General features: G+C 38.2%; 1 protein-coding gene and 1 long non-coding RNA gene across 2 annotated transcripts; one reads left to right on the forward strand and one right to left on the reverse strand.

The window, feature by feature from the left end:
- The first annotated feature begins 4,760 nt into the window (after positions 1 to 4,760).
- On the forward strand, positions 4,761 to 11,936 carry LOC148211488 (uncharacterized). The gene is made up of 3 exons (XR_015790684.1): positions 4,761 to 4,908; positions 8,235 to 11,304; positions 11,780 to 11,936. It is a non-coding gene; the product is annotated as an uncharacterized LOC148211488 (long non-coding RNA).
- Positions 11,937 to 19,315: 7,379 nt separating this feature from the next.
- On the reverse strand, positions 19,316 to 21,752 carry LOC148211489 (BTB/POZ domain and ankyrin repeat-containing protein NBCL-like). The gene is made up of 2 exons (XM_088124640.1): positions 21,070 to 21,752; positions 19,316 to 20,560 (listed from the first exon to the last, which is right to left on the reverse strand). The coding sequence occupies exons 1-2, from the start codon at positions 21,529 to 21,531 to the stop codon at positions 19,568 to 19,570; spliced, it is 1,455 nt and encodes a 484-aa protein (XP_087980766.1). The 5' UTR covers positions 21,532 to 21,752; the 3' UTR covers positions 19,316 to 19,567.
- Between the last annotated feature and the right edge of the window lie 1,186 nt (positions 21,753 to 22,938).

The following is a 22,938-nucleotide window of genomic DNA, read 5'->3' on the forward strand; positions in this document are numbered from 1 at the left end:
CACGCCATCGTATCTGACAACGGAAAGCAATTCAACAACCTCAAGTTCAATAACTTTTGTGCACGGCTCGGAATAAAACATTTCAGCTCCTCCCCAGCCCATCCGCAAACCAACAACCAAGTGAAAGCCATCAACAAAATCATTAAGCGCGGCCTAAAACTAAGATTAGAAGACCACAATGGTAGGTGGGTCGAGGAGCTACCCCATGTGCTATGGTCGTATAGGACGACCACCTGAAACTCCATGTGAGAAATCCTATTTGCTCTGGCCTTTGGCTCAGAAGTCGTGGTGTTGGTTGAAGTCGGTATGCCAATAGCTCAGACCGAAGCCCTCGACACACCGTCAAATGACGAAGAGCTCCACATGAATCTCGACCTCATTGAGGAGAGAAGAGAGACCTTACAGCTCGAACTAGCTGAGTATCAAAGGTGAGTGAAGCGACACTACGACATAAGAGTAAAGCCACATCGCTTCCGACCTGGAAACCTCGTGCTACGCAAAGTCCTCCAAAAAGGAGGGGCCCTAGAATCGACCTGAGAGGGCACATATCAGGTGGAGAGCGAAAAACGACCTAAGACTACACCTTGACAAACCTTGAAGGGAAGCAGCTCTCCCACTCATTATCTGCTCATTTACTATCGCTAAACATGGTCCAACGAGATGTCTGGACGTATTATGTACTTGGCAAAAATTTAAATGCAACTATTTTCCCATAAACGAGTCGAGCTACATTTAAATGTGGGCCTAACGTGCTTTGTTCTTTAAACGCCAAAGTGTTGTCAATTGTTTAAGCATGTGAAAGTACGAGCTAGCCAAAACGTGCAATTAAAAAAAGAAGAAAGAGAAAGGATAAATGCGCCACGGTTTCATTAAAATTTTCCGAGGAAAAGGCCTCAGACCTTAATACATTAAGGAAAGACAATAGGGTCGCAGCAAAAAGAAATGATGAAGAAGTAGCAGAGTCATTCGTCAAGAAGGTTGGACTGAGCAACCTTAACCAGATGATCGTTTTCCATGGGGCAATATGGGCGTGCTTGTCCAGCTTCTTCACCCCGACTTGAATGACTTCTTGCGAAGCCATGGTCCCATCAGCAGAGACAGTCCACGACTTGACATAGGTGTGTTTGAGAGGAACTAGGTCCAGCTCGCTGTGGTGTTTCTCCAAGAAAGCAAGGACGAACTTGAGGGCGAACTTGAAGCCATCATCAGCCACTGCCTTGCTAAACTCCACGTAGCTCGACAACTCTTGAAACTTGGCATCTAGAAAGGCCTCTTCCTTCAGGTTGGCAACCATGGCAGCCTCAGCTCGTCGGAGCTTCTCTACCTCCGCCTACAAGCTCTGATTGGCCAACTTCAGAGCACCGACCTCAGAATCGGAGCTTTCCAACAAGCTTGGGCGCTGCACAACTGTTCCCCATTTGCTGCTAGCTCACCCTCGAGTTCCTCAACCTTCAAGTCAAGGGAGGACACCTTTTTAGGCGCCTTCAGCAACTTCACTCTGACATCCTTGAGCTCGACCTTGGAATGATCCCTCTCATCTGAGGTCAGAGCGTGGGCAGTAGTCTCTTTCTCTGCCCATCGGTCGCAACCCAAAAGCTCGACCGCCACGAACACCATGGACTTGCACATAAGTGCGTGCGCCTAAGAAAAGAAGTGCGTTCAGGTGATAATGAATGAACAGATGAAATATAGCTGAAAATGAAACGTACCTCAGCGTTATCAAGGGGAGTTGGACAGTCTCACAGGTGTCCCAGAGGGTGAGCCACTCGTCCAATGGCTTGATCCAAACTCGCGAGCCTCACTTTGCATGCCAAAGAATTGATGCTCCCAGAGGTGGGGTGGATCCTGAACGGCAGCTCGAGGTCCCTCACTTTGCCGATCTTCTTGGCAGCGACCAGCCCGCCAAAATCAACTGTCACCGTAGGCGTTACCTTCTCGCCTTCATTAGGTGTCTGCGGGCTCGGACTTGAACCTTTGTCTACCTTCTTCTTCTTCTTTTTATTCTTTTTCGACGAGGTGTGGACCGTCTAAAGAGGATCTGCTTCGATCACAGTGTCAAGATGCAGAGTAGCGGGGGTCAACCCTATTAGGGCCTCCTCATCATGAACCTTGATAGGCGAGGAGTTGCTTCTTAGCTCGACCGCCCTCCTCTTCCTTCCCAATAGGAACGCTGACAGCATATCTGCGAAGAAGCTCATAAGTCAGCTCTCTTCATGGCCATAGTCTAAACTAAAAAGATGACGTACCCTCAGAGTTGACTGGAGATAGGAGCGGTGAAAGCGACCTCGAAGGACTCAGGGTGCGAGGTTTGGGACAGCTTTCGAGACGACGTACAGGCCGCAGTCATAAAGATTGTCATCCACAAGTAGTGCTAAGTAATGCCATGCTCCCCAAGGCAACTTGAGGATTCTCTGGAGATACTCGGATGTTAACTCGTTTGGCCTCAGAACAGGTCAAATAAGAGCTGCGTAAGAACGAATCAAAGTTAGGCATACAAAAGACCTAAAAGGAGCAAAAGTCGTTGGCGACCAGGGAAGGGCTTTACCTAAGTGGCTGAAGCTGCACAACATTCGACGGCTCAGCTCGCCCTTTGGTCCCCTCGCTAACCAATCGCCAAAGATGTAAAACCAATCTCCTTTCTAGTGGTGAACTGAGGAAAGACCCCGCACTAACTTCCCGACAGCCTGACGAGCAGATAAGTAGTACCAACCTGCGTTTTTGGGAATGTGTTTGACAGTATAACAAGAGAAAAATTGAGGGATGGATAGATACTCCATGCCAAGGCTATCCACGCCGAGCCCCCACCATAGCATCCAACAGCCGAGTAGAATCCCCCACCCATTGGGAGCGAGCTGGGCCGGTGCTAGGTTCATGATGGCAAGGAACTCTTGGACGATAGGGTGAAGGGGAAGTCAAACCTTGAAGTTGAACATCTTCTCTTAGAAGGAGAAGTCGACGTGCCCTTCGGGGAGGTTATCTACAGTCTCGTCTCGCCTAGGAAACCTCATACCTATAGAATGAAGAATTTCGTATCTATCCCTAAAGAAGGCTAGCGACCCCTCCTCTAGCTCGGAAGAGCTGTCAGCTGGTCTTTTTGGGGACCTAGAGGGAGGCACGTAGGGTTGAATCTCCATACACTGAGAAAGGTCGTCCCCACCGGCATGGAAAGAGAGCCTATTGCTAGAGGCGCCAACCAAGGCTATTCCCTTAGGGGACGACCTACCACTAAGCGAGGCAACGAGAGAGGACTCTCATAGGGGCGACCTGAAGCTCTCTTCCGAGCTTGCACTCCTAGACCTAGAGCTACCATTACACCTATCCGACATTACTAACTACAATGAATTTTCAAAGAAGGGGCGAGCTAGTAACCTCGGCGCGAGAGCAGGAAAAATCTTGGAAGTGTGAAATGAAGGAGAAGCCCTCAAGTATATATATACACGAGGGGAAGCAATCCTCGCCGTACGCGTGTCCTTCCGCAGACGGTCTAGATCGTGAGCCAAAGCGACGGTTAGGTGCTCAAGAGCGGTTGAATGCCCCTGTCGGAGCGATCAATTGGTCCACGTCATCCATAACAACTCGGAGAGGAGGTAAAAAACAGGTCGTCTGCACTCTTGCCAACGTCTCTCAGGTGAGTGACCCATCACCCGACCTGAGAGGGGGCCAATGTTAGGAGTCAATCTGCTCACAGCCAACTTATTCAGCCAAAGCCAAAAGTGCCGACCTAATAGGTCGACCTTAGTAACTTAGTAGGGGGAGCAGAGCGCCAGATCTTACCTAACGCAACAGAGAACGAACTGGTCAATAGCCAAGACCGGAGGTCGCTCAGGAGAGCCTGGTGCAAGCAGGCAAAAACCTTGATGGGACAATTATCTACCCCATCAACCGCTATAAATACACCACTCCATCACCAGCCCAGGGATGAAATCTGTCTGACGCTGATCTATTGAGCTCGGATGATATACTAACTTGGACGTTGGAGTGGCTTCCCTCCTTGCAGGTACCTCAAGAACCGCTCTAAGTGTTGCCAGCCGACCTCCCAGATCATCATCCGTGCCTTGGCAGATTTTTGCATCAATAAGTATTATTAAATTTTCTATATAAGTTTATAATAAAGAAAATGAGATTTAAAAAGATAATATTTTGGAGATAGGTTTAAATTGACATACAATCTAAATCTATAAGATATAAACGTCTTTAACTATTTTATTTAAATAAAAAATAAAGAAAAAGAAAATTTTATATGAAATTAAAAATTATATAAAAAAAGCTTTTAAAGAATTTTGTCTACTTATTCAAATTAAAAATCATTTAAAATAAGAAAATTGAATTTCAAAAATCTGATAATTGATAGAGAAGAAAAAATACATCGATATAATAATTTACAGAAAATAAAAATAAGCATTGTTCTCAACCATTGGACCCAAGGTACAAAGTTTCTTCGGTTCGAGGGGAAATGGACCCAAATAACTAAAAAAAAGTTATCAATTCACTCAGATGACCACCACATCAAAACTTCCTTTTATAACCGCATGACAGCTCGTGTGAAATGACCAAACTGCCCTGAAAAAGTGTGATATATGAAGCCTCAACTTAACGATGAATCACGGGCGTATTCGAACCAACCACGGCCGGGTTTAATGTAAATAAACAAAAAAAAAAGTATTTTCATGGGCGAAGATTTATCCCCGGTTGAGTAAATGTGAAGACATTTACAAATATGTCCCTGATTTTAATTTGAAACCATTGGTATCCATTTCCTTTTCTTTCGCTTCCATTTTTTTGTTTCTCTTCTCTGATACTTATTTCTTGCGGCGGGGGATTGAACCATTTCTCTCTGAAACTCATCTGAAATCTGAAGCTTTGAGGTTTCTTTAAGTTGGTTTGAAATTTGAATTGTGAAATCCTGCGGTTAGTAATTTTGAGTTTATTATGTTTATGTTTGTAGGTTTTTGAAATCTGAAATCTGAAATCTTGCGGCGGACATTTAAGTATTTGATTTGATTTAGTGGATTTCAATTCTATGGTTTTAAATTGGTATTTTCTGAATAACCTTTCGTTGATAATTTCTAGGATTCTGATTTCGGGCGTGGTTTGGGGATGATTTTTGAAAATGTTCTTTTCTGGATGTTTTGGTTTCCTGTTTGTATTTCATTGATTTTGGGTGAGAGTTGGAGGTCGATTTGATGAATTTAGGACGAGGAAGGTAGTTTGGGTTTAGGGTTTTTGGGCAAGGAAGCTCGAGTTTTGTTATTGCGAACACGCCCGTGGTTGCGACCTTGAATTTTGACGGCACACAAATTGTTGAGCAAATTTCCCAAAAAACTATAAGAAGTTTGCTCTAGTTTTGCGTTCGGTCAAAATTCTCGATCACGATTACGATCGTTGATAAGAAATTCTTGAGAGTTGAATCTAAGAATTTTGTTAACAAATAAGACTCATAGAATTAAATCCAGAAAATCCAAAAACAATTATGGAACCAACCCAAGGAAAATTTTAAGAACAAATTTACCCCAATGATGAAGATCAAGAGCAAAGAAAACTTGTTTCCAACCTCAAGATTCAAATATACTCCACAAGTTAGCTTGATCTAGACTACTTGAATGATTCTAGAATATAATTCTAAAATACAAGAAATGCAAAAGGAAAAGCTCATGGCTCAATAAGCTCAATTTTCGTTTGATCTTAAAACTCAAATTACAATGGAAATGTTGTAACTCCCTAGTACGTTAATATCATAACTTGCAATAACTCAAAAAAGTAACCTAAAGTTAATAAATGAAAGGTTTAAAACTGAAATGAACTTTAAATACGAGAATGAAGTACTTTGGTCAACCTTCATAGTTTTTGTAATCTTCCATAAGTAAATAATGTCATAGTTTGTGTAACATTCCATTAAAGGATGCTTGACAGCTTGCATTAACGAAGCTTGAGATGCATTTGAGTTTATTTAATGCAGAGCTTAACTTTAATTGAACTTGACTTCCTTAAATGTAACTCGAGTTTAACTTGAGTTCCTTATAAATGAAGTCCAAGATGCATTTAATATAACTTCAATTTGTTGTCAATTTGGACGTAGGATAAACCCCAACATCTTCCTTTAAATTCTTGTGGCATGACTAGGATACTTTGGTTCATATTAGCCATGGTTGCAACCGTGAATTTTGATAGAACACAAATTCTTGAGCGAATTTCACAAAAAACTTGAGGAAGTTTGCTTGAGCTTTATGTTCTGTCAAAATTCCCAGTTGTGATTACGGTCGTGGTTGCGACTGTGAATTTTGACATAACACAAATTCTTGAGCAAATTTCCCAAAAAACTCGAGGAAGTTTGCTCGAGGTTTGTGTTTTGTCAAAATTTCGGTCGCGATTACAGTCGAGGTTGCGACCGTGAATTTTGATGTAATCTAATTTTAACCGTGAATTTTGGTTTTAAGTTATTCTTCTTTCCATACGTATTTGTGGCTCTCTGATTAATCCTTTCAGACATATTTTTCTTTATTTCACGTATATAAAATGGAAATAGTATCTAAGATCCCTTTCTCTAGTTATCGCTCTACCAATTTGACCTGTCTATCCTATATAGGGAGCACGATCAAGGCGCTTTAGAAAAAACTGACCCCTCCGATAACTTAGTATGTTTAGGAAAACCATTTTTGATCATTTACTAGATGTGCACCTTGTACTTAACGGGTTACTTATGCAAACCTATTGCTTAGAGAAGTGAAGGATAGTAGAAACGATGTGATTACTATGGACGTATTGGGTAATAGCGTATCTTTTGGTTTGAGGGAGTTTAACCTTATTACAAACCTAAAATATAGTAGGATTCCGATTATTAAGGACACATTTTCCATGAGGCTTAGGACTTTGTACTTCGATGACAATATTGACATATTACTATGTGATTTGGAGAAGAAGTACATGGAGATACAGTTAAGAATGACTTGGATGCGGTAAAGATACCAATTGTATACTTTATGGAGTTCGTGTTGATGGGTAGATTGATGGGTAGAGAGAGGAGTCTGAAGTTCGACACGAGCTTGTAAGAAATTATGGATAACTTGGAAGTGTGTTGTAATTATGACTAGGGTGGAATGGTGTTCGAGGGGTTGTTGACGAAGACATATAGTTTGTATGGTTTTCCATGAGCATTCCTAGGGGTGTAAGAAGGTCAGTTCGATTCCGTTTTGGAGCCAAACCGAAGCCAAATCGATTATAAATATCATTATAATCACAAATCGAGACGAACTGGCAATCAGTTTGAAAACTGACCTAAAACGAATCGATAAACCGACGGTTTATCGGTTGATTAACCAACAAGTTCGTGGGTGTTAGGATTTAGGGTAGCAGATCCACCAAGCTTGTTCGAATTGGTGTGTGGGTTCATTGATAGTGTGAGACGAGAGGCTGAGAGATGAAAGTGAGCGGAATCGAGAGGGAAGAAAGCAAAGGTAGAAACGATGATGATGAAGGAGAATGCGTTGCAAGAGGAAGACGCAGATTATGTAGAGGAGACCTAGGAGCAAATGGTGAAGAATGACAAAGAGAGGGGAGAAGATGAAGATCAAGAGGATGGTAGAGAAGAGATCAAAAAGGAAAAAAAGAAAAAATCTAAAACCATGCGCTTGAAATGCTTGAAAAGTTGTCAATTGTGAGAGTGGGAGAGAAGACACAAAGGTAGAAAATGAAGTGTTGAAATTGAAACCCTATTGTTTGCTAGAAGAAGATGAGAAGTCGTGTGGGACTTTGGGTTGAAGTGTTTTTATTATTATTTTTATTTAACCAATAACTATTGAGGTGAAGTAGTTTTTTTCTTTTGTTTAACCAAGAATAAAGCTATTGGATTTGTGCGTCAAGGCGTTGGGCTGCTCATGTAAATTGTTTTTTAATTTTTTTTTGCCACAACTAAGTAATTCAAGCGTTGAGGTTTGTGCACTTTACTTTTATTAATTTTTTTTTCAAATGTTAGACGGTCGGTTCGAGTTTTAAACGATTTGTGTGATTTGAACCTGAAGCCATTTGATTACCATCAGTTTTAAGCATGGACTAGATTGAAATCGAAAATCGAACTGTTCTGGAATCGAACAGCCATCGATTTCGGTCGATTTCTCAGTTTAAATGGTTTGGTCGATTTTTTCTTCCACCCAAGGCATTACAAGTATTTAAACTATTCATGTTTGTATTTTTATTATCTAATGTTCAAGACGACTCACATAGTTCGGTTATTGGTACAGGTGTGGGGATACGAAACAATCTCTTTTTTGACTGGATGGATTGTCCATATGCTATCCCACGCATTCTTAGGTGGAAGTGCAACCATTCACTTGCATGGGTCGTTATCGAAAGGGAGATATTCCAGTCGACATCTATAAGATTCAGACTCACTCATATGTAACATATAATTGGGCGTCACTGGTATACTTATGCACATGCTAGGGTTTCTATAAGATTGTTTGACATGGAGGTGGAGCAAAGGTTCATGGAAAGGGTATTTGACCCACCATCAGCGAACGAGTTTGTTTAGGAGGACCAGACATTGGATCAAGTCCTACCTGCAATGGAAAGTAGAGATAGGTAGGATGCAAATGTCGATGTTGGAACCGTCCTGCCTGCAATGGAAAGTAGAGACATGCAGGATGCAAATATCGATGTTAGTGCTGTGACGATGGACACAGAGAGAAGCACTACAAGAATTTTCCTTTATGGCCACCAAACTTATAGTGCCAATCCAATACAAGTCCGTAGTTTTTTTAATTATTTTCTTCTTTATATCTATATCTTATTTATTATATAATTATTTATTATATAATATAATTTTAATATATAATATAATTGATTATTATTAGAATCTTTTATCTTATTATATTTTTTTATCTTTATCTATTTAAATATTAAATATAAATATATTTATTTTATCTATATATTATATAGGTAAAATAAATAAATATATTCAATTAAAATTGTTATTTCCATTTGAGGGGTGTTCAAGGGTTGGGTTGGGTCGGGTTAGGGGAGTTTTTTGGACCAACCCGAATTTTCGGGTTGGGCAGAACAGAGAATCGATGGAACCGAACAAGAAGGTCAACCCAACCAAACCCAACCCTTATATTTTGGGGTTAGGTCGGGTTAAGTCATCGGGTTGAGACGAGAGAAGGAAGGAAGTCGAACGAAAGAGGATTCAATCGAAATCCTAAACGTTTTAAGTTGCAGAAATCGATTGTTCATCATAGAGAAAACTTTGAACTCTTCGCACTATTCACTATTCCCAGCCGCCATCATCAGAAGAGGATGAAAAGGAAGAAGCGTACGAAGAATGGAGGGAGAAGAAAGGAGGGGAAGACCAGAGAAGGAGAACCAATAGGGAGATGAAAGGAATGGGATGGAGGGAGGAAGACAGGGTTGAGAATTTTTCAACCCAACCCAACCCTTACGAGTTGAGTTGGGTTCGTCGGGTTCATCGGGTTGTCAGGTTTTTTGAACACCCCTAATGACGTTTTTATTTTCATCGCCATAGGATACTTTTGGCGATCAAGTGTGACTGTCATCACCATAAGTATCTTATGGCGATGAATTGCAAATTTGTTTCCACAAGTTTTGTACCAAAAGTACCCTACAGCGACGAAAATAAAGTTGTCGCCAAATTTTTTTTTTGCATAATACGAGATTTTTTTTTTCAAAACTTATGGCGACGAAATTAGGGTACTTTGATGAGCGGGAATTTTGCTACCAAATTTTTTAATGAAAATTAAGGAAACAAAACTTACGGCGAACGGGAACCTACCGAGAACCCGAACCGCTTGACTGACTGGCCCCTGAATACTTAATTTCATTAGGGTCGAGGATGGATGAAACCAATCATCAGTGCAAATCGTGCAAGCGAAGCCGGGAAACGGACCGCTGCGCAACGACTAGGACTCGTGTCCGACGAGTTTTGAGCGTGAGCTACCACTCATGCAGCGGAAAAGACCCGCAACTCTCGAAGAGGAAGAGGCCACCAACCGCCAATGGAAGTGCTGCGGGCACATAGAGATGTGGGTAGAGGAAGCCTCAAAAAGCGAAGGCCGAGCTGTAGGTCACGTGACCTGCACCGAGTTGGTGGCTGACTGGGCTTTTTCCTAGATCAAAGCAGATCAGCTCGCCTTCTTGTTATCCAAAAGTCGGTCGAATCGGGCGGGCCCCCACCCCGAAACGTCGAATGAAATAGGTGGCCGGGTTCTGCAAGGGGCGTCAGCAATGGCCCCACGCGTAGGCGTCTCGACGATCTTGCTCGGACCGGGCTTTAGTCTTTGGTTGTCATCCTGGAACCAATGTGCCCCTCTACTGAGAGGTGCACCATGTTGATAGGAATCGGCAAAGACCTTCTTGTACACGTCCTCGAAGGCTACATTCATGGCAATCATCACTAGTTTCTCCCTCATTTCTTCTTTTTTCTCTTGAAAGAGGATAAAAGCGCTATCCATTGAGTAAAGGGAGGGTTTGCTACAGTGATTCGGGCGGTTGGTGGCATCTTCCTCTTCGAGAGTTGCGGGCCTTTCTTTCCCTGCCTGGTATGCTTTCCCGCTTATCGCGCAACTAGCCAACTAGCCAAAGAGAGAGGGCGGATCTACGCTTATTTTCAACTCCCCGAAGCATTTCGTCGCTTACTACGCTGCACGTTTTTGCTTTTTTCATCGAGATTGGGTCGGTATTCAGCGTCAGTACAATATCGAAAAGAATGCATAGCATTCCAAGTGAGATGGGCCGACGTCTAACCGGCACGAATACGCCGACATGAAACGAGTTCCCCGCGAAGCATTTTTCTTTCGCTGAGAAAATGAACAAAAATTCGCAATTTGAGGAACAGCCCCTAAAGGTCCTAACGAAATTAGGGTACTTTGATGACGAAATGTAATTTTCGTCGTCAAAAGTTTTGAGAAAATTAAGACAACGAATTAGTGGTTTTCGTGACGAAATTTTACTTCGTCGTCCTAGGTCACTATTAAACCCACCTCTCTCCCTTTCTGTTCCATTTCTGTATTTTTTTCTTTCTCCCCGCCTTTCTTTCGTTCACTACTCCCTCTCCCATACCTCCACTCTTTCTCCCTGCCTCTGCTCTTTCTCCTCTCTTCCTTCTTTTGTTGGTCCGCCGTACTCGTTCGTCCGCCGCCACTCTTCTTATTCCTTTAAGGAATAAATTCTAATTGTTTTGTTCTTATTTTTTTCAAGTAATCTAAGTATCTCGAAATACAGGCCGTCTATGCTCATTCGTCGTCGTGGTCGTCATCGCAGCCTCTCTCCACCGTGTCTCTCTAATGTTCTTTGTAGGTATAATTTCAAACTCTTTTTTTTTTTTTGCCTCTATGATGTTACGTACTTGAAATCAAATTACTGCTGTTTTTTAATTGTAGATTTTTTAAGTTTCTGAATTTGAGTGTTGAAGTATTGTAAAGAGGAGAGAAATTTATTTTTTGCTGTTTGTGCCCTAGTTTTTTGTTTTGATAAATTATTTAGGAGTTACTTAGTAGGTTTGTCTTCTTTTATAATCATTTTCAATTCTTCAAGGTAGTGAAGCTAGTGACTTATGTAGGTTTGTGTCCTAGTTTTTTGATGTTATAAAACCATATTGAAACACATTGTATTTTGCATGTTTGGTTGTATGTTGTATCATATTTTACGTTTAATTATTAGCTTGTATAACTATCTAGCTAGCATATAAGTACTACTTGAACAATGTAGTGGAATGAGTTAGACATACAGCTCTTTGTTTTCATTGGTTTATATTTCATTTGTTTTTTTTCAGGTTCTTTTGCTTTTCCTCTTGGAAGCTTGGGAATTATAGAAGGTTTAAACGATGTACGCTTTAGTCGAAATTTAGCTTTATATTGCATTTGAATATCTGTACAAGACTAATTGTAAAATCATGTTTTGTTTAATATAAATATAAGTTTATATTATAATTTTGAATGTGTTTATGGAGTTTGATTTGAATTTGAAGAAATGTTTATGTAACAAAATTGTTAAAAAAATGCAGCGTACCGATATGTTTTTTAAAAATTGAACCTTTGATGACGAAATCTGGTTCGTCACCAATTTCGTCGTTATAGCTCCTTTTGGCGACGAAATTAGAATTTCGTCGCCAAAGACCTTTCGCGAAGAGGTTATGCCGATGATTCTTGCGACGAAAAAAATCATCGGTAATATCTTTTGCCGACGAAATATGTATCTATTGCGACGATTTTGTGCGTCGCTAAAGCTTGAATTTATTGTAGTGAAGTGTAAGACAAAGAAGAAGAATGACAAAAAATCTTCCCATCGATGCAAATGGAAGTCCAGTTTGAGGGCCATTACTAAGCAGGTGGCTGGTATTGATAAACGGCTTGCCGGTGTAGAAAAGGTAGTGGCTAGTATGGATGATCGAGTCGCGGGTATGGAAGGTGATTTAGAAACCATTAGGAATTTCTTGCGTCATCTCGTTAAGATGTTTATGCTTACTAATGGTCTATATATGTAAAAGAGCTCTAGTCTAATATTTTGTTTACTCTATATAGGGTCTACCAGTCGACACCTTGAAGCTTTGAAAAAATACGGTAGACATCGTATTTGGTCCGACTTATTTTTTTCTTATTATTATGATTTAAAAAAATTTGATTTTAATGGGTTTGGTTAAAAATAATATCATTTTACTTTATTATTAGTTTTAAGATAAAGTTTAAATTAACTTAAACTAAAAAAAATGGTTAGATTTTGATTTTATTAATAAGAAAGTAAAAAAGGTTTTGTTTAGATTTTGTTTTAATAGATTTTGTTTATTATTAAAATAAAAAAATTGATTTGTTTTTAATTAAATAATTTTATTTCACAAAAATTGTGTTTTAATTAAAAAGGGATTTTGGTTTTACTAAAACTGATCTGTTAAAATTAGTTTTTATTTCCTCCTTACCCTCGTCAAACCCAAGGGACGTATCCCCTCCCCTTCTTCTCCTTCCTCTTTTTCTCTCCTCTTTTTCTCTCCTCTTTTTCTCTCTTCTCTTGCCTCTTTTTTCTTTTTTACCGTTATTAGGTGTATTTAAAGAGGGCTGCAGTGGGGAGAAGGGGAAACACATAGAAAACAGGCAGAGAGTTAGAAACCCATGAGTGTATCTTATTCTCTCCATCTCTAAAACTCATCTTTTTCCGCAATAACCACCAATTCATCTATTCTCCTTTCTTATCCTACCATCACCACCCTTTTCTCCAAAAATACAAAATTTGTATTTTAAAAATGAACATAGCTTATATCCTAAGGTGGTGGCACGTTGGTGAGACGTTGGAGTATCATCACTCATGTTTCAAGTTTCAAGTCTTAAAATTATTTTTTGCTAAATAATTTTTTCAAAAACTTCAATGATGGAAATTGGGACATTCCAATATTCTCGAGGTGTTAAAATTTTTCTAATGGTGTTCGTGTCACTCATACCTATTAATTCAAATCTTATAACAAGGTGTGAATTAATATAACATGAGACATTTCTATTAAAACACAAAAATATTTTTTTTCCTTAGACCAAATACAATAATAGGATAATTTATGATAAAATGTGGTACCGTTTTCGAACGGGTGTTGTAGGGTGCTAACACCTTCCCTACGTTCAGTCGACTCCCGAACCAAAAATCTGTTTTCGCAGACCAAGTTTTTAAATAGGTGACCAATCACACCTCGTATATGATTGGTGGCACTCCAAACCCTTATCTCGAAAGAGACTCTTGAGGGGATGACGTCGACCGCTCCGTGTCGCGATAATGGTGAAGGAGATGGGAAAGGAACTAGAGGTGGCAGTAGTAGTTGATATGCTCCATCTGGACAACGTGACAACGACACGATGGAAAATATTAACACAATGGAAACGGAACCTGAAGAATGTGTTGGTGAGGTGGGAGAGAAGTTGAAGGAATCAGAGGTTGAAGAAGATGTAGGGTAGGTGGGAGAGGATTTGAGGGAATTGGAGGCTGAGGAAGGTGCGAGTGAGGAGATGAAGCAACCCGAGGTTGGGGAAGCAACTGCAGTGCTAGAGGATAGGATAGAACCCCAGGCTCATGAAGTAATGGATGAGTTCTGAGAGGATACGAAGGAACTCGAGCGTGAGGAAGTAGTGTGTGAGGTCTTCGAAACACTGACACGCGACACGAGGTAAATATTAGTGTGAGTGTTTTATTTATAGGAATTTAACTAACTTGCTTTCAAGACCCATTGGTGGAGGAATTGTTGGACTCGTAACCAAAACAACTGGTTAAAAGTCCACTCAGTTGGCCAAAAACACATATGTCATGGCACACAGAATACCTTTGCTACCAGTATGAACATTGTATGCATGTCATCATTTTTGAACTTGTCCTTCAAGTTCATGGACAAGTGGTACATGCAAATACCGTGTGCTGCTTCAAGAAACACCCACTACAACAATATAAACCTTTGATGTTAGTTGGCAATTTGTAAACAATGACGAATTGTATATTATGTCAGTTTTGAAAAGAGCGCACCTCCCTTTAATGTGATCAGTTTAAAATTTTAAAAAATTGGACATTTTGTGACTGTTAATAATCGACATCAGATGTAAAAGAAATGATGTCGGTTAGGAAGCAACATTGAATGTATTACCAAAATGTGGATCCATCTCGTATCCTAATCTTTATTATTTGTGTCCCTCTCGATCTGCCCCCTTCTCTCCATCTCACTCTCTCTTCGATACCTTTCTCTCTCCCACAATCTCACTTTACTCCAACGGCATCTCCAAACAGCGACCCACAGCCCTCGAACCCAGATTCTATAGCGCGCGTCCTCTGAACAGCGAAGAATCTTCACGGTGACGTGCAACTGCAGGTCGTGTGAACTCATCTTCTTCAGCAACAACGGGTCCTCCCTAGTGGATTTTGCAACGGAATAAAGTTAGGTGACAATGCCATGTTGAAGAGACATTGCATGGAAAGATGTATTGAGTAAATTCGGTTCGAGTTCCTTTTTTGCAAAACCGACTCGATTTTTTTCCCTTCCAAAAAACGACTTGACCCAACCGAAATTTTACACTCCTAACTTTTGGAGGGAGAGTAGGAAACATGTACCTTTTAGAAAAGAGAGGTCCATAGTTCTGGGGCAAACTTTTAAAAAATATAGTTGAGTTATATAATGTGTAAATTTAATTTGGTTTGATTTGATTTTGTTACCCCCACTAATTTAATTAAAGCTTGTTATTGCCAACACTAGCATATGGCTTGTCTATCACTTTGCTAATTTTTGTTCATCATTTCCAATATCTTTATTCCATAACATAAAGAAAGTCAATGTCTAAACTTCAATTTTATGCCATAAGAAAAAGGCATTTTGATTCTTGTGCTTTGTGAAAGCAAAAGACATAATAATTAATCTCCCAAATCCATGCACCTGACTAAAGCTAAAACCAACCATTGCCCGAACGTAAAGATCTGTCCTTGTTCATGTCAATCTAAATATTGTGCAAGTAATTAAGATATATATTATCGATTAAAATATTAGATCTTCAAATTCCTACCATACATTATATAAAATAATAAAGAAAACCGCTCACTACTTTATTTTAAAAGATATAGATGAACATACTTCAGTGGCATGAGAGTGATACGTAAGTCTGAACAAAGAAAATACATCTTCAAAAAATTTTTAATAATGGAATTTGCTTCAAAATCAAATTTGTACTCCGCTATCTTTTTAGTTAGACATTTTCTAATTCCTATATGTAACAAATGGACTACAAAAGTTAAGCCAATTACCCAAGCCAACAATTCAAACAACCGCAAGATGAATTACATGATATAACATTGTTAAGGATCCTACATTGAAGAAATAAAGACATAACAATGACTTATAATATAAGTGAGTTACTCCTCTCATTGTCAATTGGCTTTTAGAAGGAACCCTATGAATATTGATATGGTATCAGGGCCGAACAACTCAAACGACAAATACCTGGCTACAAAATATTGTCACCAATTTGTAATTGGGGTAAGATTAAAAAAAATTCATTAGATCTTTGTTTTTTTTCTTTAATACCTTCTAACTTTTAACCTATATTACTGATTTCTAAAACATGAGATTGATATGCACATAGAATTCTAGTTATATTTCACTATATAAAAAAATAAAGTTTATTAATGAGTTTAATTAGATGACATGATTGGAGTATCTAAATTAAATTAGTTATATATAATTAAACTTTATCTAAACTATAAAAATACTCCTGACGAAGTTTGCGTTCTGTTAAAATTATCTCTATTCTTTAAAAGGTTTCAATCCTATTCCTTGACTAAACATTTCAAAAAATAATTTTGAGAAAACACCACTCAATATTTTGAGTGGAAAATTGACGTATAAGAAACAACGTAACAATTTTTATAACGTTGAAGTTTGCAAAATGGAATCAAATAAAAAATGGTACAATTAAACGTAAACATTATATTTTATGGTGTCATTTTAAATATATTTTTAAAAATTGATATTCATTTGACTGAAGGAAAAAACCAAATGAACAAAACATATTAAATTATATAATAAAAGCTTTAAGCAAAATTATTAAAGAAAGTTAATTAAAAAAGAAAAGGATAAAATAGGGGAGAAAATTTCTCCTCGTTGCAGCTAATTTTAAACGAGTTAACCATTATTTTGACCCAATAACATTTGAAATATAGTAATGTGCATATTATAACCTTATTATTTATTTGAATTAAGAAATTACCATCAACACTTAAACTTGATCATACCATAATTTTCCTTTATTTCCATTTTACCCCTTTTATTAAATCAGGCATTAAGCAGTCTATCTTTAGATTAAAATATTATTTTTGCACTTTCAAATATTATTTTAAAATATTAAAATACTATTTTTGTACTTTCATTTCAAATCAAGCATTAAGTTAGTAGTTTTCATCATAAGTTAATTCCTATACTTTCAAAGGTCAATCCTTTCATTTTTCAACAAACCTTAAAATTCCAATATTTTTTTGAAAACTATTCACATGTTACACCCTTTCTTCAACCAGAGTTATTATTAATATTTTGCCTAAGTTCCGATAAAAATTAACTTTAAAATTTATGAAGGATCAATAATTTTAAGATTTATTAAAAGTACAGCCTTATTTTGAATATTTAAAAGTTTAAGACTAAATAGAATTAATTTTAAAGTGCAAGAATTGAAATACTATTTTAATCTTTAGAGACACGCTAAAGTTTCAAACTTAACATGCATGAATATATATCAATTAAGAATAATTCTACATGACATTGGATAATGAACTTTTAGATTCAAATTTCATTAAGAAAATTAATCACCAAAGTCTTGGTTCATGTAATGTTTCAATCCTCATATTTTTTTTTCTTTTTATAACATCGATTCAACATCTATATCTTTAGTCCCTAATAAAAAACCTAATTAAAATCCGACTCATAAATCAATAAAATTTTCGACATCTTTTGAGTTCAAATTGTACAAATCGTTCTTTCCTTCATTCACTCACCCATGTTTTTTTTGCAAATCATTTCCCAATAACAATTTAAACTTAAAAACGTTATTGTCACACATTTCTTGCTAAGAGCATAAAGTCCACATCATTAGAAATCTATAAACACGATCAAGATATAGAAGTCAGAGGTCCATATCAAAGCATCAATATTCCTCTGAAAAGTCAGAGGTCCAAATTTCCACCCACCCAAATTTAAACGGTAATACTAAAAACTTTTAAACTACCCCACCTAAAACCATATTTTAGCTCAAACAAACCATCCTTTTTCCCATAGTAAAATGCTCTCCCACCAAAAAAAATTAAGTCTTCTAAGTTTGGTAAAAAAACTAAAGAGGGGGAAGCAAATACACAAACTCAAATGGGTTGGCACCAATTGAACAACCAAACCTTGTGATTGTGGAGACAGTACACAACATAACATGTAAAAATAAAGATCAAAGCAGGCTAGGGTTTTGAAAAGCATACCAATTACCAAATAAGGAAAGAGAGAGGGGACACAAAGGAGGATTTAGAGGAAGAAGAAATCCAAATTTAGATATCACCCAATATTTAATAACCCCAATCAATTTTTGGGGTCACATTCAATAATGTTGCTCTCTCTCACTCATGCATCTCACAGCCACAAATTTCTTTCTCTTCTATTCTCTCTCCTCACATTAAAACTATATAATAAGATTTGAGTAATATTATATAATATCATTATTTTCACAAATAAAAAGATAAGTATAGATATTAGTCAAGCTCATACCCAATTGAATTTGTCCACAACCCAACAATAGATGATGCCTATATCACCAAAATCAAATACATCTTCCAAAATGTTTGAGAACAGAAAATTATAGTCAACATGCCCAATTCCTTCTGGGCCAAATTTTTTGACAGTGTCTTTTCACCCTGGTTCAAGAAATGACACTTTTAAGAAGTAAAAGTTTCAAAATGGCATATCTTAACCTGTCTCAAAACTGTAAAAATAATTGAATTGAAATCTAATAACATTCATAAATCATATCTAGTTGGCATCAAATTATACACCCATCAATCAAATAGTTTGATTGATATCAAATATACTTCGTCAATCGATACGATTTATATATAGTCATTTTAATTGATTGACCATACTAGAGAATGTCACTTAGCATAAATTTCTTAACTATAACAACCTTGCATGAATTAGTAATAAGAAGTAAAAATATTAGGAGAAATCTGTTAATGCAAAATTGTCCCATCCCCCATTTTCTCTTCTAGGCTGCCTTGTCTCTGGCTGTGATGGGATCCAAAATATAGAAATATTAATGACATAAAGGAAAGTTGAAAAGAAAAATAAGAAGAGAAGAGAAGAGAGCCCCATAATTATTGCATATGAAACCAAAAATTGTTGAATTCACCTAATTTGTATTGTGGAGGGTAGGTGGGGGACAAAATGACATTTAGAAGTGGGAAAATAAAATAAGTAGAGATAGAGTTGTATTATTAATTAATTAGAACCCACAAAAGTTTTGATTTTATATTGGTAGAGATATATATGATAATTATTAATTATTAATTAATAGATAAAGAAGTAAGAGAAATTAGGACCAAAAGGGTTTGAAAAGATTGACCTGAGAGTCTGTCTTCCAATCAGAGAAGCAGAAGAAATTTTAAAGGAAATATGTCAGATTCTTTGCCTTGTCTGGTCTCATCTCTCCCAAATATGATACATCCAATTCTCTCACAATGGAGTACTTCCTCTACTTCATATACCTTCTCATCAAAGCCCTACAACAAAACAAAATACCAAAAAAGGAGGAGAAAAATTCCACAAACAACCACAGAGAGAGAAATAGCAAAACTGAATTAATTTATCAAAAAAAAAAAAAAGAAGAAGAAGAAGAAGAAGAGGAGGAAGGGTCATATGGAAAGGAACATTATAATTGATCCAATGATAATTGATCCCCAAAGAGGGCAGCTGATGATCTAGCTGAGTTTTCTTTTTTTCTTTTTTCCTTTCCCCATTTCTTCTCTTTTGATTTCAATTTAGATGGTGTTTATGAATTTATATGACAAGATTTTGATGCTGCTGATCTCAATAGTCATGGGAATGGTGGTAGATTGTTGGGACACAGCCTGCTCCTTGTGACCCATGCCTATGATCATCTTCTCCATCCACCCTAGAACCACCCATTTGGGCCGATGCGGCGGCCCCAAGATTCAGATAGACCAATCTCGAGTCGAGGTTCAGGTTGCCGATGTTGTTGCTGTTGCTGCTGCTATTGCGATCGTCGCTCATTGGGGGATAAATTGGAGCTGAGGAAGTGACATTGGTATTGGTATTGACATTGGCATTAGCATTAGCATTACTTTCCTCGCGGGAGAGAACCAGTGCGGCCGATTGGACGAGCTCCAGGCAGAGCCTGAGCTTGTTCGGTTCGATGTGAGTCAGCCCTGGGACGGCGCCTTTGAAGAGGAAGTCGGAAGTTAGGGTTCTTAGGATGTCTAAAGGCGTGACGCCATCGACGGTTCGGACATTTGGGTCAGCATGGTGGTCGAGTAGGACAGCGACCATGTCAGGTGACACCATTTCGGCCGCCATGTGAAGCGGGGTTTTGCCAGCTGGGCCGGCGGGGTAGTTAACGTCGGCGGCTCCGAGCTCGAGCAAAGCCTTAACGACTTCTCGGCTGCAATTCTCGACAGCATAATGCAAGGCAAAAGCTTCATCAAGATTCAGCCCTTCTCCCATTACCATGAGCTTCACGAGCTCGACGTCGGAGGAGTCCAATGCCCGCCTCATGCGGCGGATCTTCTGGTCTTCGAGATCGGCGGCGACGGAGAGGTCGTGGTGGTGGTGATGAGGCATTAAAGAACGGCGGGCAAGGGAGGATTTTAGCCGGAGTTCTTCAAGTTTTGCCACGACATCGATCGGAAGGTGTTTAGCTAGCACCTCCGGTGGGAGACCGGATTTTGCGACAAGGTGAGAACAGGTGGACCAAAGTTGGTGCATGTCTTGTTTTCTTGAAGCTAATAATACCTTCATTACATCTTCAATGGAGGCCTTCTCCACCATGCTTGCCAATTGCTTCTGCAAAAACAATTCAATAATAATGGGTTTTCTAATGGGAAAAATTTGCAAGCTTCAAACCCAAATAATGAACACGAGATTTTTCGTTTCATTGGTTTTTGGTTTTGCTGATGATGATGAAGTGATGAGAATGTGTATTTTTTTTTCTGTGCATTAATTCCAACAAAAACCCAAATGAGGAAAGTGAATTTTGGGAGATCAGGAGGAGAGGATTAAATTTAACACTGTAGAGAACACAAGATTGATAATCTGATGGAAAAGAAAAATCCAAATTTAGAAAGTCGTTTAGTTTCTCAAAGCTGCAAATTGAAGAAAAATAAATCGAAAATTCAGAAATTGAAGGCAAAAATTCGAGTCTCCACATGAGATAATGAGTGAGAGAGAGAGAGAGAATTATTTTTTGGGTTGCAAAAATTGCGTTCTGAATGATCATAGATATCATAGAATCCAAAACAAAAGCAGACCCAGTACCTAAAAATTTACACAATGAATAAAAAGCGAGAGAGAACCTGAGTGAGAAAAGCGAGCTGTTCAACGCCGAAGGATCTAGCGGCGGAGAGAGTGTCGAGAGCAAGATCAACGGCGGAGGTGCAATGCGTGTGCCAGCAGGCCCGCTCGCCGCAATTAGGGCGCGGCTCCTGCTTCTGCGGCACGATCGAGACCTGCCCACTGTACAGGAACTGAAGCAGCAGCAGGAACACCTCGTAGCCGACAGAGTTCACCGGAATCACGTGGGGCGCACGTGAGGCCGAGGCGGAGGACGGCGGCGAGGAGGCGGCGAGATCCGGCGGCGGGGGGTCGGACCCACAGAAGAACTTGCGGAAGAAGAGACTTCTGGCGGCGAGAATACAGCGGTGCGCGTGGACGAGACGGCCCTCCACGCTGAAGGTGACGTCGCTGAAGGCCTGCCCGTTGATCAGCAGATTCAGGTAGTCCATGGACAGAGATCTCAGCGACTCCTCCAGGGTCATCCTCGTAATTTTATATATGCCAATTCACAAAAACAAACACTTAACAGCAGAAGAAGAAGAAGATGAAGAAGAAAAAGATGGGTTTCATTTGGCTTCTGCTTCTGCTTCTGCTTCTTCTCGTAGTTACTGTGAGAATCTTGGTGGCGTGGCCTCTGTGGTGTGCTACTAGATATTTTTCAGACACAAATAGAGAGAGATTGGATGGCTCCTTTGGGCGGCTCACCTGTTATAAACTATACAACAATAATTAAGTATTAAAAAAAATGAGTTTTGTATTAATTAGTAAATGTGTGGGAAATCCATTCTTTATTTTATTATATTATATATCTATGTTATTTTAATTTTGTTTCTTAATTATTTGCCTCATTACTTAGGTTTTGGTTCTTTAATTTACTTTGAAGTTTTTTTTTTGGCTCCTATTTGGTAAAAGATTTATTGGTGATCGACAGAGATGGGTACTAACTAGTCAACACTTAAGTATCGTTCGAGAAATTAATGTTTGTAGACATAGTTAAGGTTGAATTTCCATTTTTGTCTATGTGGCTTTGTGACTATAGCAAATTTCAATTTGATTCCTGTTGTTTTAGACGAAATTATTTGGTCCATATAATTTTTGTTGTCTTCTAAAATATTTACGTGATCAGTATTATTGTTACACCACCGAACTATAGGGATAGACTTCAAACTTTTTAAATTATAAAGGATAAAATTAAAGCTAAGCACAAATAACAGGATTAAATAGTAACTAGATTTTAAAATAATTATGGGATGGTGGGTTTTTTTTTTAATATAGAATTATAATTTATGTGAGTAGGCCACATTCGAACTTGCAATCAATAGATCAGAATGTTAATAATATTTTAACCGTTGAGGTATAAACTTTATGGGAATATAATTACTTGATTACTTCACACACATATATAAAAAATATGTTTGTGGTTAAAGTCAAATTTAAATATAAGTATATTCAAACATACCATATATATGTATACAGTCACATGTGATGAGACTATTAATCAAATAAAACTTTACTCTTAAGAGATTTTCAAATTAGTGATGATGCAAAACTATGATCTTCAATTATTCAGGGTATTATAGAAATAATTGGTGTGTTGACTACCTTCCTCATACTATAAATTAATTTTCTACCAAAGTTTTACATTTTTTACTGTTCATTGATGGCAACAAAATTAATGGTTGAGAGTAAAATATTCAATAGAATTCTCATCATGCTATTATGATTTTTTTTTTCTACTTTCACCCTTTATTTTAGGTTTTAAATACGAATTAAAAAATTTAAGGTACAAATAATCAAGATATTGGTAACTTTCTAAGAGGTTCAAATCCACACTCCTTTATTAAATTATAATATTATATAAAAAAATGTGATTATATTTTTTTGTTCTC

The sequence above is a fragment of the Momordica charantia genome, assembly GCF_013281855.1.
Source record: "Momordica charantia cultivar OHB3-1 chromosome 5 unlocalized genomic scaffold, Mcharantia_2.0 BLBB01000005.1, whole genome shotgun sequence".
Lineage (NCBI taxonomy): Eukaryota > Viridiplantae > Streptophyta > Magnoliopsida > Cucurbitales > Cucurbitaceae > Momordica > Momordica charantia.